A 21,293-nucleotide genomic window follows, 5' to 3' on the forward strand; every position below is an offset into this window, starting at 1 on the left:
TTCACAAAACACAGAGGCTCTTTATGAAATTATGAAAGAGAACTTTCCAGATATGTCAAGAGATCCTGAAATCCAGATTGCAGACAGCTTCAGAACTCCAGCATGACTCAATCTGAATAAGACAGCCCCCAGACACATAATTAACTTCACTAAAGTTAATATGAAAGAGAAAATCTTGAAAGCAGTGAGACATAAGAAAACCATAAACTATGAGGGGAAGAATATTAGAATAACTGCAGATCTCTCTGCCGAAACCTTTAAGGCAAGAAGAGGGTGGTCATCGACATTTAATCTCTTAAAACAAAATAACTTTCAGCCCAGGATCCTGTATCCAGCTAAACTGAGTTTCATTTATGATGGAGAAATTAAATACTTTAATGACATCCATGTGTTGAAGAAATTTGCCATAACCAAACCAGGTCTCCAGGATATTCTCAGACCTATTCTTCATAATGACCAGTGCAATCCTCCACCACAAAAGTAAACTAACTCAGAAACCATTGATCAAACTCCAACTTCTACAGTGGCAAAAGGATTAAAAACATCCACTGGACTTTTGAACAACTCGATACCTAAAATTTTATCAGGCTTATCAATAATTTCCATCAATGTGAATGGCTTAAATTGTCCTCTAAAGAGGCACAGATTGGCTGATTGCACACAGAAACTCAGACCAGACATCTGTTGTATACAAGAATCTCATCTTACCTTAAAAGACAAATATAGACTCAGGGTGAAGGGATGGTCATCTATATTCCAGGCTAATGGAAAGCAGAAAAAAGCAAGTGTTGCAATTTTATTCACAGACACAATAGGTTTTAAACCAACAAAAGTAACCAAAGATGAAGATGGCCACTTTATATTTGTTAAGGGCAATACTCAATATGAGATCTAATTATCAATATCTATGCACCCAACCAGAATGCACCTCAATTTATAAAAGAGACTCTAACTGGCATGAGCAACTGAATCTCCCCCAGTTCCATCATAGTTGGAGATTTTAACACTCCTTTGGCAGTGTTGGATAGATCCTCCAATAAAAAGCTTAGCAAAGAAATCTTAGATTTAAATTTAACTATTCAACTTCTGGACTTATCAGACATCTACAGAACATTTCATCCTAACAAAATGAATACACATTTTTCTCATCAGTACATGGAACATACTCCAAAATCGATCACATCTTAGGCCACACATCTAACCTCAGCAAATTTAAAGGAATAGAAATTATTCCATGCATCTTCTTGGACCATCATGGAATAAAAGTTGAAGTCAGCAACAACAGGAATCTGCAGACTCATATAAAAACATGGAAGCTAAATAACCTTATGCTTAATGATACATGGATCAGAGATGAGATCAAGAAGGAAATTACCAAATTTTTAGAACAAAATGATAATGAAGATACGAGTTATCAGAATGTCTGGGATACTGCAAAGGCAGTCCTAAGAGGGAAATTTATAGCACTGCAAGCCTTCCTCAAGAGAATGAAAAGATTGGAAGTTGACAACTTAATGGGTTGGTGGGTTTGAAACTGGGCTGGGCCTGCTGAACAGCAATGACAACTGCAACAACAACAACAACAAAATGGCCAGGCATTGTGGTGGGCAAATGTGGTCCCAGCTACTTGGGAAGCTGAGGCAGGAGAATTGCCTAAGCCCAGGCGTTGGAGGTTGCTGTGAGCTGTGACACCATGGTACCCTACTAAGGGCAACATAGTGAGACTCTGTCTTAAAAAAAAAATTTTTTTTAAATCAATTCTTCCTTCATTACAGTTTTATACCCACAATGTAATAACACATGAAAACACCTAAAGGTGGTGAAATTTCTCCTAAGGTTACACAATTGTAGAGTTTACTTTCGTAAAACAAAGCATCATCTAGCAATGGGTTTACCATTGCCTATCTGCCAGGGTTATTTCACAAATTTATGTTCCAGGACATTCGTTCAGATCAAGAGAAAGTATTCAAAGTAGTTTCCAATCTCTTAATAACTAAGAAGTTAAAATTCTAGTCAATTAGTAGGTATGTGCTGACTGCATTCAATGAGCATAAGACTATGGAAGACAAAAGATATGAACTCTGCCCCTGAATAATGTATTATTTCTTTTAAAGAAAACAAAATGTTATTAGCCTTCCTGGAATAGTTGAAAATGAAATAATAATAATTAGTTCTCTCATAATTAGAGAAAGCCATGATCTAGTGAGGTTTGAAAATATCTTCTTAGGATGGCAATACTTGGTAAAGTTAAGAAAACTGGCTCTGGAATCAGAATGCCTCTATTCAAATTTTGACTCCCCAACTACTAACTATCAACTTAGGCAACTGCTTCAGTGTCTGGTCTGTAAGATAGGGATAAAGAGCAAGGGATCACAAGCCCAGTGTGATTATTAGATCACTTAGCATTGTGTCAGCCAAAAGGTGAATCTATAAATGCCAGCTATTTCTTCAGGAAACCTTGTCTCTTTCACATTATTCAACATAAAATTTGAGATCTGAAGTATTTTACATTACTATTTGTCAAAGTCAAGAACTCTTTATTGAGTAAAATATTAGCTCTACATGAAGGTTGTGAGGTTCATAGTAAAACAGTGGTCAATGTGGATAAATAGGTAAGTCTAGCTCTCTCAATGTAGCAATAAGAATATCTATTTTCCTTAGCCATCACAATCAGGAAAGAGAAGGCGATTAAGGGTATCCAAATAGAGTGAGAGGAGATCAAACTCTCACTCTTTGCTGATGATATGATCCTATACCTGGAAAAACCCAGGGACTCAACTACAAAACTCTTAGAAGTGATCAAGGAATACAGCAGCATCTCAGGATACAAAATCAATACTTACAAATCAGTAGCTTTTATATATACCAACAATACTCAAGCTGAAAATATAGTCAAGGACTCTATTCCTTTTACAGTAATGCCAAAGAAGATGAAATATCTGGGAACTTACCTAACAAAGGACATGAAAGATCTCTATAAAGAAAACTATGAAACTCTAAGAAAAGAAATAGCTGAATATGTTGACAAATGGAAAAACATACCATGCTCATGGCTGGAAAGAATCAACATTGTTAAAATGTCCATACCACCCAAAGCAATCTACAGATTTTATGCAATCCCTATTAAAGCACCATTATCATACTTTAAAGAGCTTGAAAAATTAGTGCTTCGTTTTATATGGAATCAGAAAAAAACTCAAATAGCAAATACATTACTCAGAAATAAAAACAAATCAGGAGGTATCATGTTACCAGACTTCAGGCTATACGAGTGATCAAAATAGCATAATACTGGCACAAAAACAGAGAGGTAGATTTATGAAACAGAATAGAGAACCAAGAGATGAACCCAGCTACTTATTGTCATTTGATCTTTGATACACATATGAAAAATATTCAGTGGGGGAAAGACTCCCTATTTAACAAATGGTGCTGGGTGAACTAGCTGGTGACCTGTAGAAGACTGAAACTGGACCCCCACCTTTTACCATTAACAAAAATTGATTCTTACTGGATAAAAGATTTAAACTTAAGACATGAAACTATAAAAATACTAGAAGAGAGTGCAGGGAAAACACTTGAAGAAATCGGCCTGGGAGAATATTTTATGAGGAGTACCTCCCGGGCAATTGAAGCAACACCAAAATACATTACTGGAATCTGATCAAACTAAAAAGCTTTTGCACAGCCAAGAGCACAGTAAATAAAGCAAACAGACAACCTTCAGAATGGGAGAAGATTTTTGCAGTTTATGCCTCCAACAAAGGTCTGATAACTAGAATCCACAGAGAACTCAAACTAATCAATAAGAAAAGAACAAATAACCCCATTTCTGTGTGGGCAAGAGACTTGAACAGAAACTTCTTTGATGAAGACAGGCACATGGCTTACAAACTCATGAAAAAATGAGCATCATCCTTCATCATTAGAGAAATGCAAATCAAAACCACTTGAAATATCATCTAACTCCAGTAAGATTAGCCCACATCACAAAATCCCAAAACTACAGACGTTAGTGTGGATGTGGAGAGAAGGGAACACTTCTACACTGCTGGTGGGAATGCAAGCTAATACAACCTTTTTGGAAAGAAGTTTGGAGAACATTCAAGGAACTGAAAGTAGGCCTACTGTTTGATCCTGTAATGATCACAAATTATTTTACAACAGAGACATATGCACCAGAATGTTTATTGCAGCCTAATTCATAATTGTCAAGACATGGAAACAGTCCAAGTGCCCACTGACCCACGAATGGATTAACAAATTGTGGCATACGTATACCATGGAATACTATGCAGCCATAAAAAAGATGGAGAGTTCACATCTTTTCTCATCTGGATGGAGCTGGAACATATTCTTCTTAGTAAAGTATCTTAAGAATGGGGGAAAAAAGTATCCAATGTACTCAATACTACTATGAAATCAATATGTAATCACCTATACATTCACATGAATGATAAAACATAACAATAGTCCAGAAAGTAGAAGGGAAGAGGAGAGAGGCGGAGGGCATTTGGGGGGACCTCACCTAAGGTGCATTATGCAATGGCACATTTCAAAACTATTAAGAAAAGAATATAATTATGATGGGTGTATTATTTAGTTCAATATAAGCATTTCACATTGTATATCAAATCAGTACATTGAACCCCATAAATACATCAATGTACACAGTTATGATTTAATAAAAACAAACAAACAAAAGAACAATAAGAGGTGATCTTTAGTGTTATGTAACTCCTCCGTGTTGTTGTATATACATACTGATAAAACAAAAAATATTTTTATCTTCATATAAATTAAGAATAACATGCAATAAATAAATAAATAGTTGTGATTATAATTTCAACTTTTTTATTAGAAATTACTTTGGCTTGGGCAGTGCCTGTGGTTCAGTGAATAAGGCTCTGGCCCCATATACCAAGGGTGGCAGGTTCAAACCCACCCCTGGCCAAACTGCAAAATTAGCTGGGCGTTGTGGCAGGCACCTGCAGTCCCAGCTACCTGGGAGGCTGAGCCAAGAGCTGGAGGTTGCTGTGAGCTGTGATGCCACAGCTCTCTACTGAGGGCGACAAAGTGAGACTCTGTCTCCAAAAAAAAAAGAAATTACTCTGGCTCCTTGTTAACATACAAAGCTGGTGATAGTGTTGATGTGATCGTGAGCTATTGAGCATGAAATCTCACATAGACAATATACGCCATGAACAGCCCAGTACTCTAAACTTACATATCTTAATGTAGTGTTGTAAAAAGACATTAGCTTAGCAGCAAATAACATCAACATATATCTTTTGCAATCTGGTGAACATTAGAACTGTATTTTTGTATAGCTGTGGTCTATGAAAATTGCATCCTGAATGCCTCTGGTCTCTGGTGTAGGCATCAGAGGAAACCCTCCTGGTGTCCAGGAAAATGGATTTTTTTGATGCTGGCTGTGACGTACTCCCAGGTCTCCTATTTTTCAGGTCTCATCTTGAGGTTTTAGATAGCAATCTCCAGCACAGTTGTCTGCTAAATGAGCTCTTAACATGTTTTACCTTTCCCCTCTTCTAGAATATTCTTTTGGTTTTAGCAGAGGAAGTCTCTCAATTCCTTCCCAGTCTGCTACTTTATCTCTAGATGGTATGATTACTGCCATCTTTTTGTTCATCTGCAGTTTGTCTTTTGGGATTATAGTTTTTTACTACTTAAATAATTTCTGCCTTTTCTATATTATGTCTCATTTGTCCTTCATAATAATGAATGTGTTTTTCTTATTCTCAATTACTAGAATTTTGTATATTTGTTGATGGTCTCATAAGTTCTTGGGTTTAATAGCGGTATTCATTTCCTACTTCTTATGTCACTGTAATTTTGTAACTTGTTATCCATTAATAATATATTAAGACTATTATAAAGTAAATTTATTTTAGAACTAATTCTAAAAGAATAATTGTCTCAGCAAAACACTTCTTTTTCTTTTCTTTCTTTTCTTTCTTTTTTTTTTTTTTACAGACAGAGTCTCACTTTATTGCCTTTGGTACAGTGCTGTGGAGTCACAGCTCACAGCAACCTCCAACTCCTGGGCTTAGGCGATTCTCCTGCCTCAGCCTCCTGAGTAGCTGGGACTACAGGCATCCACCACAGTGCCCGGCTATTTTTTGTTGCAGTTTGGCCAGGGCCAGGTTTAAACCCACCACCCTCAGTATACGGGGCGAGTGCCCTACTCACTGAGCCACAGGTGATGTCCAGCAAAACATTTCTATAACAGCAAAAGAGTAGAAAAAATAAGCAAACTAAAATAAATATCCAAAAAAAAAAGACGTATTATGTACGTTCAGAGATGTATTATATATAGTACCATCATAAAATGCAATATTATTCAGTAATTGAAATTGCTTTATTTAAATATTTATTTGCTTCTGACAAGTCTACAAAATGTCAAATAAAAATTAAAGTTATAAGATATTTTGTAAATTAAAAAATAAAAAGGTAAGAAGGATATACAATATTTTTTCCATTTTTAGAAATGGGCATGTATGTATATATTATGTCTCTTTATGTGTTACCAATCTGTACACATAAATGCCTGAAAGAATATACTCTAAGCTACTAACAGTGAAAAAAATAAAATAAAAAATAAATAAACCTGGAATATTTTCATTAATTATTTTCTTAACTAGATTTTCTAAACTTTTTTAAACTTCTCTTCACCCTCAGGAATATTTATAATTTGCAAGTTTGTTCAAGAGATTCTTGAAGGGTTTATTCACTCTTTTATTCTTTTTTTCTTATTTTTTTGCCTGATTGGATTACATCAAAAGACCTGCTTTCAAGCTCTGAGATCCTTTCCTTTGCTTAGTCTAGTCTACTATTGAATCTTTGTAAATATATTCTGTATTTCTTTTAATAAATTTTTTACTTCCAGAATCTCTGTTATCTTTTTTTTAAGATACCTATTTCCTTGGTAAATTTTTTTTTTTGAGACAAAGTCTCACTCTGTCACCCTGAATAGAGTGCTGTGGCATCCTAGCTCACAACAACCTCAGTCTCTTGGGCTTGGGAGATCCTCTTGCCTCAGTCTCTGGAGTAGCTGGCACTATAGATGCCCACCATGATACCCAGCTAGTTTTTAAAAACTTTTTAGTAAAGATGGAGTCTCACTCTTCTTCAGGCTGGTCTCAAACTCCTGACCTCAAGAAACCTACCTGCCTCAGCCTCCCAGAGTACTGAAATTACAGGCATGAGCCACTGTATTCTGACTCGTTGGTAAATTTCTCATTTATATCTTAATATTTGTTTTCTGATTTTTCTTGAATCTCATTGAACTTCTTCAAAATTAATATTTTAAATTCTCCATGTGGAATTCTGAGGAATTATTTTTGGTTAGGATCTCTTGTTATACAATTGTGGATTTCCTTGCTTTTTCATATTTTCTGCATCCTTCTGTTGATGTCTGCACATCTGATATAGGAGTCACTTTTTCCAATTTTCTGAAATTGCTTTTATAATAAAGAATGTTTTTCTAAAAATTAAAAAAAAAATCTATTTTCCTTTTCAACACATGAAACAAAGCCTATTTTTCTTGCTTTAGCCAGTACTATGAAATATTCACATCTAGTAACATAAATTCATTTGTCCAGCATAACCCAAACTCTTTCAGGGCATCAATATTTGTATCCCTAGGACCCGGTATACAGCTGATATGCAAATGTTGACAAGACCTCTACTATATGAAATACGATTTCATAGAAATTTAACCATAATCATGCATTCACAATCTCCAAGGCAGATAGCAAAGTCTCAATTCCCCACAAAATACTGTCATTAAGCTGTCATTAAGTTCTCTTCTGATATACTCTGTCTTTAAATTTTTAATACATGAATTATTCATTTGAATAATACATTTGTGCTTGCTATAAAACACGATTGCAGAGTACTATCAACTAAGCTAGTGTCAAAGATGCCACTGACAAAGTCCTGTCATAGAGAACAAATTTGCTATCTTTTAACAAAAAATAACATTATTTGACATGTTTTTATTCAGCCTTTATTCTTTCATACTTACCTACTACATACAAATATTTAGTGCCAACAATATGTTAAGAGCACAGTAAAATATGAAGAAAACAGATGGAAGCTTGAGCCTAGTTTTGCTTTGTTTAATACAACTTAAATTATTAAGAGATGTAATAAATTCTATATATAAAGACTACACATTGGGGGATGAGATAAGGAATAAAAGGTAAGAAATAACTACCAAGAAAATTCAATTCTTCATATCAGTTATAATAATCTTTATTTTTTACTCCTTACCTCCAATTTGATGGCTCTCAAACCAGTAGAATCACCTGGGGAGCTTTTGAAAACTGTTTAACTGCTCTGCCCCATACCCTCCCCCAATTTTAATTTTATTGGTTTAGGTTGTGGGCATTTTTTTCAAGCTCCCAGATATTCTAATGTGTGGTCCAGGGTTAAGAAGCACTTATTTAAGTCACCTTAAATATTTTTGGAAACAGGTAAAATTAAAATCTTACATAAATTTAACATCACATGTAGGCTGTGATAACTTATAAAAGCTTATGACTGATCTTATTTATGTTATCCCAATATAGAAATTATGTAAATTGTTAGAAATCTATAAACAATTTAAAGACAATTAGCTGGTTAATTGAGATAAATATCAGGTCTCAAAAATCAATCAGCACTATGGGTAAATCAAGTTTTTTGCAAAAAATATTAGCTGTAAAAACTTTCACTCTAACCAATTTATAAGCACATACACAGCTTACTCATGATTAAAACAACTTTCCTAAATCTATTTCAGGGAAGTCTCTGGTTGAGTTTGCAATTTATGATTCTTTCTTGTTTTTAAAGTTATCAACTACTAAACAAACTAAAAACAAGTAATAATTTAAATTATTTGTACTTCATGGTTATTTCTCCTAGAGTATAAAATATTATTAAAGATGTCCTAGGGGAAAGTAACCCTGAGGTTATTTTCCAATGAAGAAAGAAAAACAGTCTATTAACATATATCAATTATTTCTAAAAATTTTCTTTTTTAAAAAATTTTTTAAGAGATGGGATTTCACTCTGTCACCCAGGCTAGAGTGCAATGGCATGATCATAGGTCAAGGCAGGCTTGACACCTAGCTTAGCCTCAGGCAGTCCTCTTTCTTCATTTTCCCTGGGATGATAGGCATGAGCCTCTGCACCCTGGCAAATACCATTTTTGAATGAAATGGAATTGTTATTGTTTACTGAGAGCCTCCAAGGTCCTCTAATATTTTATAGAGGTCAAGTTATCCTCCATCAAACAAGTATACAAACCCAACCACTAAATAACTCCAAAAGTCTGAAATACTTTTAACACTCTATTATCACTTACAGAAATTTTTGAAGGTGGTATTATATCCAAAGAGTAATCCATTTCCTGAGTGCTAAGAGTTCTGAGTGATAGTGAGCATTCTCCAATGGTTTTCTTCCTGGGAGTCTGCATTTGAATCTTAAACACAAGTCTTACAGTTTGTAGACTTTGAAGTTTAATAGCAAATACAAAAGTTTCCATAAATTCAATAGCCTTTAAAAAAGAAAACAACATACACAAAGAAAAGGTTGATATGCCAATACAAAATAATATTTTATTTCTAGGAAAGGTATATTTAATTCTTTTTACAACAAAAATTAAAAAATGTTTTTTAATGTAAATGAAACTAAGAAAGGCCAAGATTTGTTTTTCCAGAGATTATCCTGAATATTACCTTTTTTAAATTCACAGATCATTCTTTTAATTGACTCAGGTCAATATCAATACAACGCTCACCAGAATATAGCTTTTTCCCTTTTTTGAAAATTTGATTGTTTTTTCATTTTTGGTTCTGGGCATATTTCCTGATATTCATCACAATTCTTCAATAGTTAATGAGAGTGCTTCATGAATCTCACATGGGAGCACTCTCAGTACTCAAAATCCAATTTGCTCACAAGGAAGAGACTTGAATTATTTCCTTAAAGGAGCAACTCTTTATCTAATTTTCTTCCCATCTATCTTAGGCTTCAATTTCTCTTATGGTGACATTAATTCCACCCTTTCCAATCTGAAAATCAGATTCCTTAATAGAGAAAACAAAGGAAAATAGGAGCTTAAAGTTCTACCTTCCATCATGAGCACCCATCTCAAGAAGCAAGTCAGTGTTTTCCATGCTCACAATATTTTTAAATGGCTTACCATAGGCTAACATCTTCTTGATCTCAGACTGGTCTTTGCTGAAAATGCCTTCTTTCCACCTTTAGTGAGTCCTTTAAAAAAAGGAGCTCTTTCTTTTTGCCTTTTGGAAAGGCAAGCTATCTGAACAACTAACATAAATATTTTGAATACAGGCACACCTTGCTTTATTGTGCTTTACTGCACTTCAAAGATACCTGTACTGCATTTTTTACAAACTGACAGTTTGTGGCAACCTTATGTTGGGTATATCTATTGGTACCATGTTTTCAATAGTACATGCTCACTCTGTGTTTCCGTGTTACTTTCTGGTGATTCTCCCAATATTTCAACCTTTTTCATTATTTTTATATCTGCTATGGTGATCTTTAATCAATGATCTATGGTGTGATTGTCTTGAGGCACCACAAACCATACCCACATACGATGGGGAATTTGATCAATTAATGTTGTATGCATTCTGATTGCTCTACCAATCAGCCATTTCCCAGGCTCTTGCCGTCTCCACAGGTCTACTTCTTGACACCCAACAATACTGAAATTAGGCCAATTAGTTACCTTACTATGGTCTCTAAGTGTTCAAGTGAAAAAAGGAGTGATATGTCTCTCACTTTAAACCAAAAGCTAGGAATGATTAAACTTAGAAAGAAAAGGCATGTCAAAAGCCAAACACTTAACCAAATTGCAAAAGCAAAGGAGAAGTTCTTGAAAGAAAGTAAAAGAGCTACTCCAATAGACACAGATAAGAAAGCAAAACAGTCTAACTGGTGACATGGAGAAAGTTTTAGTGGCCTGGATAGATCAAATCAGTCACAACATTTTCTTAAGCCAAAGCTTAATCTAGAGCAAGAACCTCACTCCTTTCAATTCTATGAAGGCTGAGATAGGTGAGGAAGCTGCAGAAAAGTTGGAATCTAGCAAAATGTGGTTCATAGGGTTTAAGAAACAAAACTATCTCCATAACATAAAAGTACAAGGTGAAGCAGCAAATGCTGAACCTGCAGCAAGTTATGCAGAATAGTGAGCTAAGATCATTGATGAAGGTGGCTACGCTAACCAGCAGATTTTTCAATGTAGAACAAATGGACTTTTATTGGAAGAAGAGGCTATCTAGGACTTTTGTAGCTACAGAGAAGTCAATGCCTGGCTTTAAAGCTTCAAAGGTCAGGCTGACTTTCTTATTACAGGCCAATGCAGCTGGTGACTTTAATGTTCAATTAAAGTTCACTGGTGACCAGTGTTCATTTACTATTGTAAAAATCCTAGGACCTAAGAGAATGATGCTGAATCAACTCTGCCTATGCTTGTAAATAGAACAAAGCCTGGATGATGGCACTCCTGATTACAGTATGGTTTACTAAATATTTTAGGCCCACTGTTGAGACCTACTGCTCAAAAAAAAATTCCTTTAGAATTATTACTGATCATTGACAATGCACCTAGTCACCCAAAAGCTCTGATAGAGATATACAAAAAGATTAATGTTGGCTCAGTGCCCATAGCTTAGCAGCCAGGGCGCCGGCCACATACATGGGGGCTGGCAGGTTCAAACCCAGCCCGGGCCTGCCAAACAACAATAACTACAACAAAAACATAGCCGGGCATTGTGGTGGGCTCCTATAGTCCCAGTTATTTGGGAGGCTGAGGCAAGAGAATCACTTAAGCCCAAGAGTTAGAGGTTGCTATGAGTTGTGATGCCACTGTACTCTATGGAGGACAACATGGTGAACACTGTCTCAAAAAAAAAAAAAATGTTGTTTTCATTCATGCTAACATAACATCAATTCTGTAGCAAATGAATCAGATAATAATTTTGACTTTCAATTTCTTTCAATTTCAATAATAATTTCTATTATTTTAGAAATACATTTCCCAGCTGGGTGCAGTGGCTCACGCCTATAATCCTAGCATTGTGGGAGGCTGAGGGAGGTGCATCCCTTGAACTCAGGATTTCAAGACCAGCCTGAGCAAGATTAAGACCCCGTCTCTATTAAAAATAGAAAAAAATCTAGGTGGGTGTCACAGCAGGCACCCATAGTCCTAGCTACTTGGGAAGCCGAGGCAAGAAGATTGCTTGACCCCAGGAGTTTGAGATTGCTGTGAGCTATGATGCTACAGCACTCTACCCAGGGTGATACAGTGAGACTCTGTCTCAGAAAAATATATATATTTCATAAAGCTATAGCTGCCATAAACAATGATTCATCTGATGAATCTGAGCAGAGTACATTGAAAACCTTCTAGAAAAGATTCACCATTCTAGATGTCATTAAGAACATTCATGATGCATGAAAGGAGGTCAAAATATTAACATGAACAGGAGTTTGGAAGAAGTTGATTCCAATGCTCATGGATGACTCTGAGGGATTTTTAGACTTTAGTACAGGGTATAAATGCAGATGTGATAGAAAAGCAACCAAAGTTAAAAGTAGAGCATGAAGATGTGACTGAATTGCTGCAATCTTGACACAACTTGAACAGATGAGGAGTTGCTTCTTTTTTTTTTTTTTTTTTTTTTTTGAGACAGAGCCTCAAGCCGTCCCCCTGGGCAGAGTGCCGCGGCATTACAGCTCACAGCAACCTCCAACTCCCGGGCTCAAGCGAGTCTCCTGCCCCCGCCTCCCAAGTAGCTGGGACCACAGGCGCCCGCCACAACGCCCGGCCATTCCTTGGTTGCAGCCGTCATTGTTGTTTGGCGGGTCCGGGCTGGGGATTCGAACCCGCCACCTCAGGTGTACGTGGCTGGCGCCTCAGCCGGTCGAGCCACAGGCGCCGAGCCAGGAGTTGCTTCTTAATAAGCAAAGAAAGTAGTTTATTGAGATGCTATCTTCCCTTGGTGAAGATGCTGTGAATGTTGTTGAAATAATAACAAAGGATTTAGAATATTACATAAATTTAGTTGATAAAGCAGTGGGAATTTTGAAAGAAGTTCTACTGTGGGTAAAATGCTATCAAACAGCATTACACACAATAGAGAAATCTTTTGTGACAAGAAAAGTCAATCAATGCAGCAAACTTCATCATTACCTTCTTTTTAAAAATTGGCATGCTACCTCAAGCTTCAGCAACCACTATCCTTGATCAGTCAGCAGTCATCAAAATTAAGGGAAGACTCTCCACTAGCAAAAAGATTATAGTTTGGTGAAGGCTCAGATAATCATCAGCATTTTTTTGAATAAAATATTTTTACTTAAGGTATGCACATTGTTTCTTTAAGCATAATGATATTGCTTAATAGACAATAGACCAGGGTGAACATAAAATTCATGTGCAATTTAAAGTTAAAGCTATTTTAAATTGCACACAAACTTTATGTCCACCTTATACAGTGTAAATGTAACTAATAAATGCACTAGGAAACAAAAAAAATTGTGTGACTTGCTTTTTTACAATATTCACTTTATTGTGGTAGTCTAAAACTGGACCTGTAGTATGTCCAAGGTATGCCTGTACTGTGCCCAAATTTTTATTTTTACTGTAATAGTTTATTTCTGTATAGCCACACTTGTGTTTCTGAGAGTCTCCCAACCACTGGGCTCAAGCTATGAGATGGCACCAATAATACAGTGTGTATTACACATAAAATGTTTAATGAGTTTATATATCAAGCAAGTGTGATAATTCACATTTTCCTAATTTTGCCACAACAGGGATCTCTCAAACAACTTTATGTGGAATCATAACATTTTTAAATGTTAAGATTTTATATAAGTTTTAATATGACAACATTTTCTCATAACTTTTCCTAAGTTAACTTAGTTTTATTTGAAGACCAAAAAGTAAACTGCTTAATTCAGAAAGTACTCATCTTTGAGTGTCAGGATTATAACCAGAGCTAAGATGTATTTCCATCTAGAATTTCTATAATGTATATTTTCATAAAGTAAGATCCTAATACATATATGCCCATTTTACTACTGACTTCTTAGTAATTAAGAACATTTTTTATGTCCTTAGAAGTTCTTCCTAACCATTACTTTTCATAGCTGCCTAATATTCTATCACATAATGTTATGGGTTGAATTGTATCCCCCAAAATAGATATGGCTGAAGTCTTAACTGCCACTACCTCAGAAAGTGACCTCATTTACAAACAGGATCGCTATAGATGTAATTAATGAAGTTAAGAAGAGGTAATACTGGAGTAAGGTGAACTTCTTCTTAATCCAGTATGACCAGAAGGAATCCTCGTAAGAAGATGGCCATATGAAAACACAGACACAAGTAGAATGCCATGTCAATATGGAAGCAGAGACTGCAGCGATCTATAAGCCAAGTAATATCAAGGACAGCTGGCCATCACTCAAGTTGGGAGAAAAGAAACCAGCATTGCTGGTACTTGTGGACTTCCTCCAAAGCTATAAAAGGTAAATTTCTGTTATTTCAATCACCTAGTTTGTAGTACAGTACTTTGTTATGGCAACCCTAGAAAACATATTAGTATACCATCAGGTTTCTCAAACCTTCCTCTATATGAGACATTTAGATTGTTTTCAATTTTTCCACTATGAAAAAAACTGCCAAAAATAATTTAAATATTTTTTGTTTACATTTTAGATTATTTCTGTGGAATCATTTCCAAACAGGATTACTGTATGAAAATATTTCCAAGTTTTTCTGTGGATTGTTAAAATAATTTCTAAAAAGTTGTATGTTCTAGAGTATAAAATTTTTCCTAATTGAATGATGAAGGAAGGAAAAGCAATATATAATTTAAATTTGTATTTTTATGATTAATAGAGTAAATTTTTATATGTTTATTAGTCATTTGAATGATATATCTTTTAGAAGATGCTTTTTCATTTGCATAAAAATAATAATCCTTTAACCCATATCAAATGGGTTAAAAATTAACATGTATTTAAATTAATGTGAAATCTAGAATCTATAAAATCAAATTCAGGATCATAAGTCTCCCAGTTGCTAATAGGAAGTATTCAAAAGAAATCAATTGTACTCATGCAATTATTTTTCAAAGCTAAAATGGGATATGGTTAAAAAAAAAAAAAAGACAAAATTTATTTCCTTTCATATAGGAGAAATAAATAGGTTTCTTAAATATTGTTCATCTTCTACATATTTTAGTAATAACAATTTTATTTTTAAATGCATCTTAATATTGGACAATGAAATATCAAATTTTTTTATTAAATCATAGCTGTGTGCATTAATGTAATCATGGGGTACAATGTGCTGGTTTTATACACAATTTGAAATATTTTCATCAAACTGGTTAACATAGCCTTCAAGGCATTTTCTTAGTTACCAAATATTTTTGAAACTCAAAATTTTCTTTAAAAAGCAAAGGCACATAGTTTATAGTTTCCCAAAATAAAACACTTTCTTACTGTGATTGTTTACATGAATAAAAGTAACAAACGTGAGAAAAATAGAGAAGAAATTAAAATACAAACAGCAGCACTTACATTGGAACCTTCCTTGGCTGAAGACTTGAAATGTACTGGTTTGGGCAATGTCAATATTCCTTTTACATAAATAGTAGGAGTTTCTCCATAAACTGAGGGCCAACTTAAATCTCTACACTAAGAAAATTAAAAATAAAATTTGAATTTTACAGAGGATTCTGACAATACAAATATTTGATTATATCTTGATTTAGTGCTTTAAAATAAAAACTATAAAAAAAAACTTTAGTCTCTACTGAGATCTCATGTTTTATTCATATTAAATAAATTTTGATGTTTAATATTCTACAGGTCATATCAACTACCTTCTTGAAGTTAAAAGCACACACATACTTCCGTCATAAAATAGATTTATTTTTTGAATGCTTTATTAAATACTATTTTCTGTGAAATACTACAGAATCCCAAAGTCCAAAAATGATATTGGCCCATTCCCCAAAAAAAGGCAACAGTAAATGCCTATAATATCTAACTATTCAATTTTGTGATAAAAGTTGGTATCAACTATACTAATTTACCTGTAAAACTGTGATCCAGATCTGCTCTACTGAAGAATTATAAAATAATTTCACATTCAATCTCCCCAAATCTCTTTCATCTCCTGACAGAGTAATTGTATCTGAATTGTAAAAGGACAAAGATGTTTGAAATACCATGAAATCCTTTAAAAAGAATTAAGCTCTGATACAATCCAATTTTAAGAGCACAACTGAAAAATGCACAAACATTTTGTAAAGCTCTCAATTTAATAAGACAAAAACCACACTTCAATGTTTTTATTGAAGTACTAGTAAGCTATACTTTAAAAAGCACATGGTTTAAAAACTCAACACAATTGCAATGTGAGGGATTTAAATTAAAACTAAGAAAAACCTGCCCAAATAACATTTACATGGCCTCAATACTGATGCTTCTGGAAGTAGTTCTTTCACTTACATACTTTAAAACAAACAAAAGATATTTAACTACCTCATTATTAAAAGATTTATTCATATCAGAACAATGAAAAATAGGCCATCTGATCTGAGTATCCATATTAGTATGCTGATAATGCTGCTAATGTAGATACAATCATCTGGAGTTATTTTTTACCTTATCATATAAATTCTCAAATTACTATCAAGTAGAAACAACTCTCTTAAAGTATTAAAAAAGAATACTTTCTTTATTCCTTACCTAGGCTTCTGTTACTCCCCTGAGAATTTTTCCTTGAAGAAGAACTACTGGGTACACTGGACAATGAATCATGTCTCTATAAATAAAATTCTTCTTTAGTTAGAAATAGCATATGAAACTTAAAGGAGTCTGATAGTTATGCCTCAATACCGACGCTTGCATTAAATTGTGTGCTAACCATTTTGACAGTGTTACTGGTCAGAATTTCCCACTTGTAGGTAGTAAAGTGTGTGGGGGGGAGGAGGGCTTTTTGCATGTATTATCAGAAGAATTTTAAGTATCTTACAAGCTAATATATTGGAAAGCTGTTGTTTGGGGTTTGGTTTTGTAATAAAGAGAATGATATTACTGCTTAAGTCTCATACATGAAAGCATTAATGATAATCAGAATATATTTTGAATTACTCTATTACCTAAAAACCTGCAAAGCAGCAATTATCTAACTATAATTCCTCTGGACCAGCCTCATCAACATCACTTGGGAACTTGGTAGAAATATAAAATTAGGCCCCATTGCAGGGATACTGAATCAAAAACTCTGGGGTAAGGCCTGGTAGTTTGTATTTTAATAAACTCTCCAAGTAATTCTGATATATATTAAAGAGTTGTTGCTATAAAGAACTTTATAAAAACTCAATTCAAGTGAGGATTATTAAGAATTATTTAAAATATATTCCCATTTTATAAAGCATATGTATATACATTCAGATGGAAAAAAGTATGTATTACAATATTTTCACAGTGCTTTTACTCACAGTTATAGAAAATACAGGTAATTTCTCTTTTTACTTTGCTTATCTCTATTTTCTAATTTTAAATGACCACAGTTTACTTGAACTAAAACAGAAACATTTTTTAAGATATTAAAGAAAAATTCTCAACTCCATTTCAAAAACTAGGGACAGGTTTTATTAAAGTCCTACATCTCAGTAGAAATACCAATCTTTAAAAACTTGCTGGTTATGTTCAATAACGTTAAACTAATAAGCAATTTTAATAACACTATTTTAAATACCAACTGTCTCAAGATCCCCTGAACATGTACCAACTAAGAAATATAAAATTCATAAAAAACAAAGAAAGAAAAACTACAAATGATAACTTCCTAATATAGGAAATTTCAAGTATTTATTCTTCAGTTACAAGAACAGATAAACCTATAAAACATATACAACATACTGTTCCTAATTCATACATTTCTAAACTTTTAATTTAAAAATAAATTATTATATTAATTAAATTTATATAACTAGTTTACCTGGATGAATCGCTGAGATGAACTTGTCAGATCAAACATAGATTTGCTTAGCCCAGGAGAACTGGGACATTTGCTGGTCCTTAAATCACAAACTACAAAGGGACATGAGAAAAGTACTTCCTTTATAATAAAGAAAAGAAACACTGCAATTCTACTTAATTACCATAAAACATATTACTATAAGAATGTATCATATTATATGCCAATCTACAAAGAAATAGTTTTCTAGTGAAAATTTAAAAAAAATTTTCAATTATTTTACTTTTATTTGAAATGAAAATCAACATAAATTAACATATTTTCACATCCACATCAAATATCAAACAGGGAATATTCATTTTCTTCCTTATATTTCCCTCTCCTTGATCTGAAAAAAAAAAAAAAGTCTAAGTACTCTGTGCTAAACCCAATTCAGCTACTATTTAATAAGCACTATTATTTTAAAAAATCAATACTGACTTCCATATGCTCCTGTGTATCCTGTCTATATTTTTGGTTTCTCTCCTAAGCAGTAAGATCCCTGAAGCAAGGAACTTTGTATACCAATTGTGTATTCTACCACAGTGGTGAGCATAAAACAGGCTCTTAAATAAATATTTCTTCTTTATTTCCAGGAAAATGGTGAGAATTTCATGAATCAGACATGTACATGGCAGACTATAATTGATACAGTCTCAAATATGAAACTTAAAAAGTTATACAACTTTTCTATTTTCTTTGTTTATATTTCTAATCACATTGTGGGTTTTTAAATTCATGATTTGCACTAGAGAGCAGGAAAGAAAAATATCATAACTACCTATTATAGAATTTAGGTATAGATAAATGACATATTTAAAATGCATTCAAAATAACCCTGAAAACAAAACCTTTTTTATCGTACATATCATGTACATGTTTTAAATTTGCAGGGGTGTCCAATCTTTTCTCTTTTGTGCTGTTCATTGGAAGACTAACAGTAAATATACAAACACTAAGGAAAGCTGACTAGCAAAAAAAATAATCCCTGCATAATTTTCATGAGATCTGACACAATAGATAACCAAAAAAAGTCCTTACAAAATCAGCATGTGGCCCACAGACTGCAGGTCGGATACCTCTGTAGTTTAAATAATGTAAACATATACTGTGGAATGGTTAAAGCTAGCTAATTAACAAATGCATTAACTCACACAGTTATCATTTTTTAGTGATGAGAACATTTAATATTCCCTCTTGGCCTTTTTCATGAATACAATATATCAAAGTTAACTATAGTCACCATCCTGTACAACAGATCTCTTGAACCAAAATTTCTTTCAAAAAAGGAAAAATAAAACTGAACTACCAATAGACATAATTCATTAATCTTCCCATTTTTATATTACAAAATACTACAAATCATGATATAAAGTCTACTTTCTTCATATTTTTAAATTGCTTTAATAAGCAGAATCATTTCTTCCAGAGTCTTAGATTTAATTTGCTTTCTAAATTTGTTAAAGAGAAACACAAAAAAAGGAAAAACATAAAAAAAGTTTATACCTGATCCATACAGTCTTGTTGCTTCTGAACGAGGAGGAAAGCGCCGATTCAAATCAGGTGAAATATGCTGATAAATATAGAATGGGTTATATACATCATAGCTGGGCCCATGCTGGAATGAATTGGAAAGTTCTACCTTTCGATCTCCAAAAGATGCTCTGGCAGATCCTGAAAGCAAATGATTCTCAAGTTTTACAACATCCTTTTCCTGGAATTACTGGTCAATGGCTGTTACATACAAGGCAAAAGAAAAAAAAAACATTTTGTCTGAAGTAACACTACATCACACACCTTTCATAGCTAAAAATATCAGGGCACATTTATGGAGTTGTGTGTGAATTATGCCAAAGATTAGCTGTGATACCTGCTCTCAAGACAATCTGGTACATTTGGGGCATTTTTCTTAGCCACATAGACAATTTTATATCATGATCTAACTTTCTTCTTATTTTTCTACTTACATAGAGAATATCTCTTAAATAAAAAGATTGCTTTTTTTGAGATATGCCATTTACAAGAAGACATAGAACATTTATAAAAATTTGCATTGAGATACATTGGGAAACTCTCAAATATGAAGGCTTGAAATCATACAAGGTATGTCTTCTTAACACAATGCAATTAAGTTGGAAATCAAATAGCAAAAGATAAGCAAAAAATATTTATATGAAAACACTACGGACCAAGAATAACCAAAAAGATAATCTTTAAAACAAAAAGCAAGACTGAAAGATTTGTTCTAAAACGTATTAAGAATAGAACAAAAGCACAATTGTAGAAAAATATATCAATGGAAAACAAAAGGACCAGAAATAGAGATCCACTTTAAAGACACTAAATTTATAATTAAAGTAGTTCTGTGCAGCAGTGAAGAAAGGATGGCCTTTTCATTAAACAGTGATAAAACAAACTAGATATTGATACAAAAAAAATAATACTTAAAACAACCAAACACATTCACAAAAATTAATTCCATGGGATTATAGTTCTAAATTAAATGTTAAGGCAAATCAATAAAGGTTCCATATTTAAGTTAACTTATAAGAAATTTTTTATGAACTTAGGAGAGGGAAACACTTCTTAAATGGAAATGCTTTCTGTAAAGCACTAATCATAGAAACATTGTGATAAACTGCAGTAGATTAAAATTTATATTTGTCAAAAGACTATTTAAGATAACGCAAAGGTAACCCTTAAAGTGGGAGAAGATATGTGAAACAAACATAACTAACAAAGGGCTCATATCCAGAATATATGAGGAATCCCTATAAATCAGTAAGAAAAAGAAAGAAGAATCCTATATATAAATTGGCTTAAGATACTAAGAAAAAGTCTCTCAAGAAAAAAAATGAAAAAAATATCTCCTTTCTTCTGTCACCTCAATATGGACAAAAGCACCAGCCCATCTACACACAAAACTTCCCAGGAGATTCAATCACCACTCCCAGAATTTACGTACATAGTCTAATTGAGGTCTACTTTGATATCCTACTCCTAGGCTGTATTCCCTGTCCCATAGTCTATTTGTGTTAAGATCGTAAATAACTTAGACTAATAATACTAAGAATAAATCAGTCTCATTAACATAATTTAAAAAATAGTTGAGTTAGAAAACAACTATTTGGGGCTAGTCCCCAAAAGTTAATAATCACATCAGGAACATTATATAGACATAAAAAGTTAAAATGTTAGAAAAAAGCTT

At 33.5% G+C, this 21,293-nt stretch overlaps 1 protein-coding gene across 2 annotated transcripts in view; it reads right to left on the reverse strand.

Moving 5' to 3' along the window:
- Positions 1-21,293, reverse strand: part of TC2N (tandem C2 domains, nuclear) — a 39,226-nt gene that overhangs the window by 14,456 nt on the left and 3,477 nt on the right. Inside the window, exons 3-8 of one of the 2 annotated variants that reach the window (XM_003786990.2) lie at positions 19,592-19,759; positions 18,068-18,159; positions 16,810-16,885; positions 16,152-16,252; positions 15,634-15,750; positions 9,371-9,562 (exon numbers count right to left, since the gene is read on the reverse strand). In XM_003786990.2, coding sequence (XP_003787038.1) covers positions 9,371-9,562; positions 15,634-15,750; positions 16,152-16,252; positions 16,810-16,885; positions 18,068-18,159; positions 19,592-19,759 — 746 coding nt within the window. The remainder of the gene's footprint in view (positions 1-9,370; positions 9,563-15,633; positions 15,751-16,151; positions 16,253-16,809; positions 16,886-18,067; positions 18,160-19,591; positions 19,760-21,293) is intronic. The other variant, XM_012803433.2, reaches the window with a different exon arrangement.

The sequence above is a fragment of the Otolemur garnettii genome, unplaced genomic scaffold (genome assembly GCF_000181295.1).
Source record: "Otolemur garnettii isolate 467f Iridium unplaced genomic scaffold, OtoGar3 scaffold00020, whole genome shotgun sequence".
NCBI lineage: Eukaryota > Metazoa > Chordata > Mammalia > Primates > Galagidae > Otolemur > Otolemur garnettii.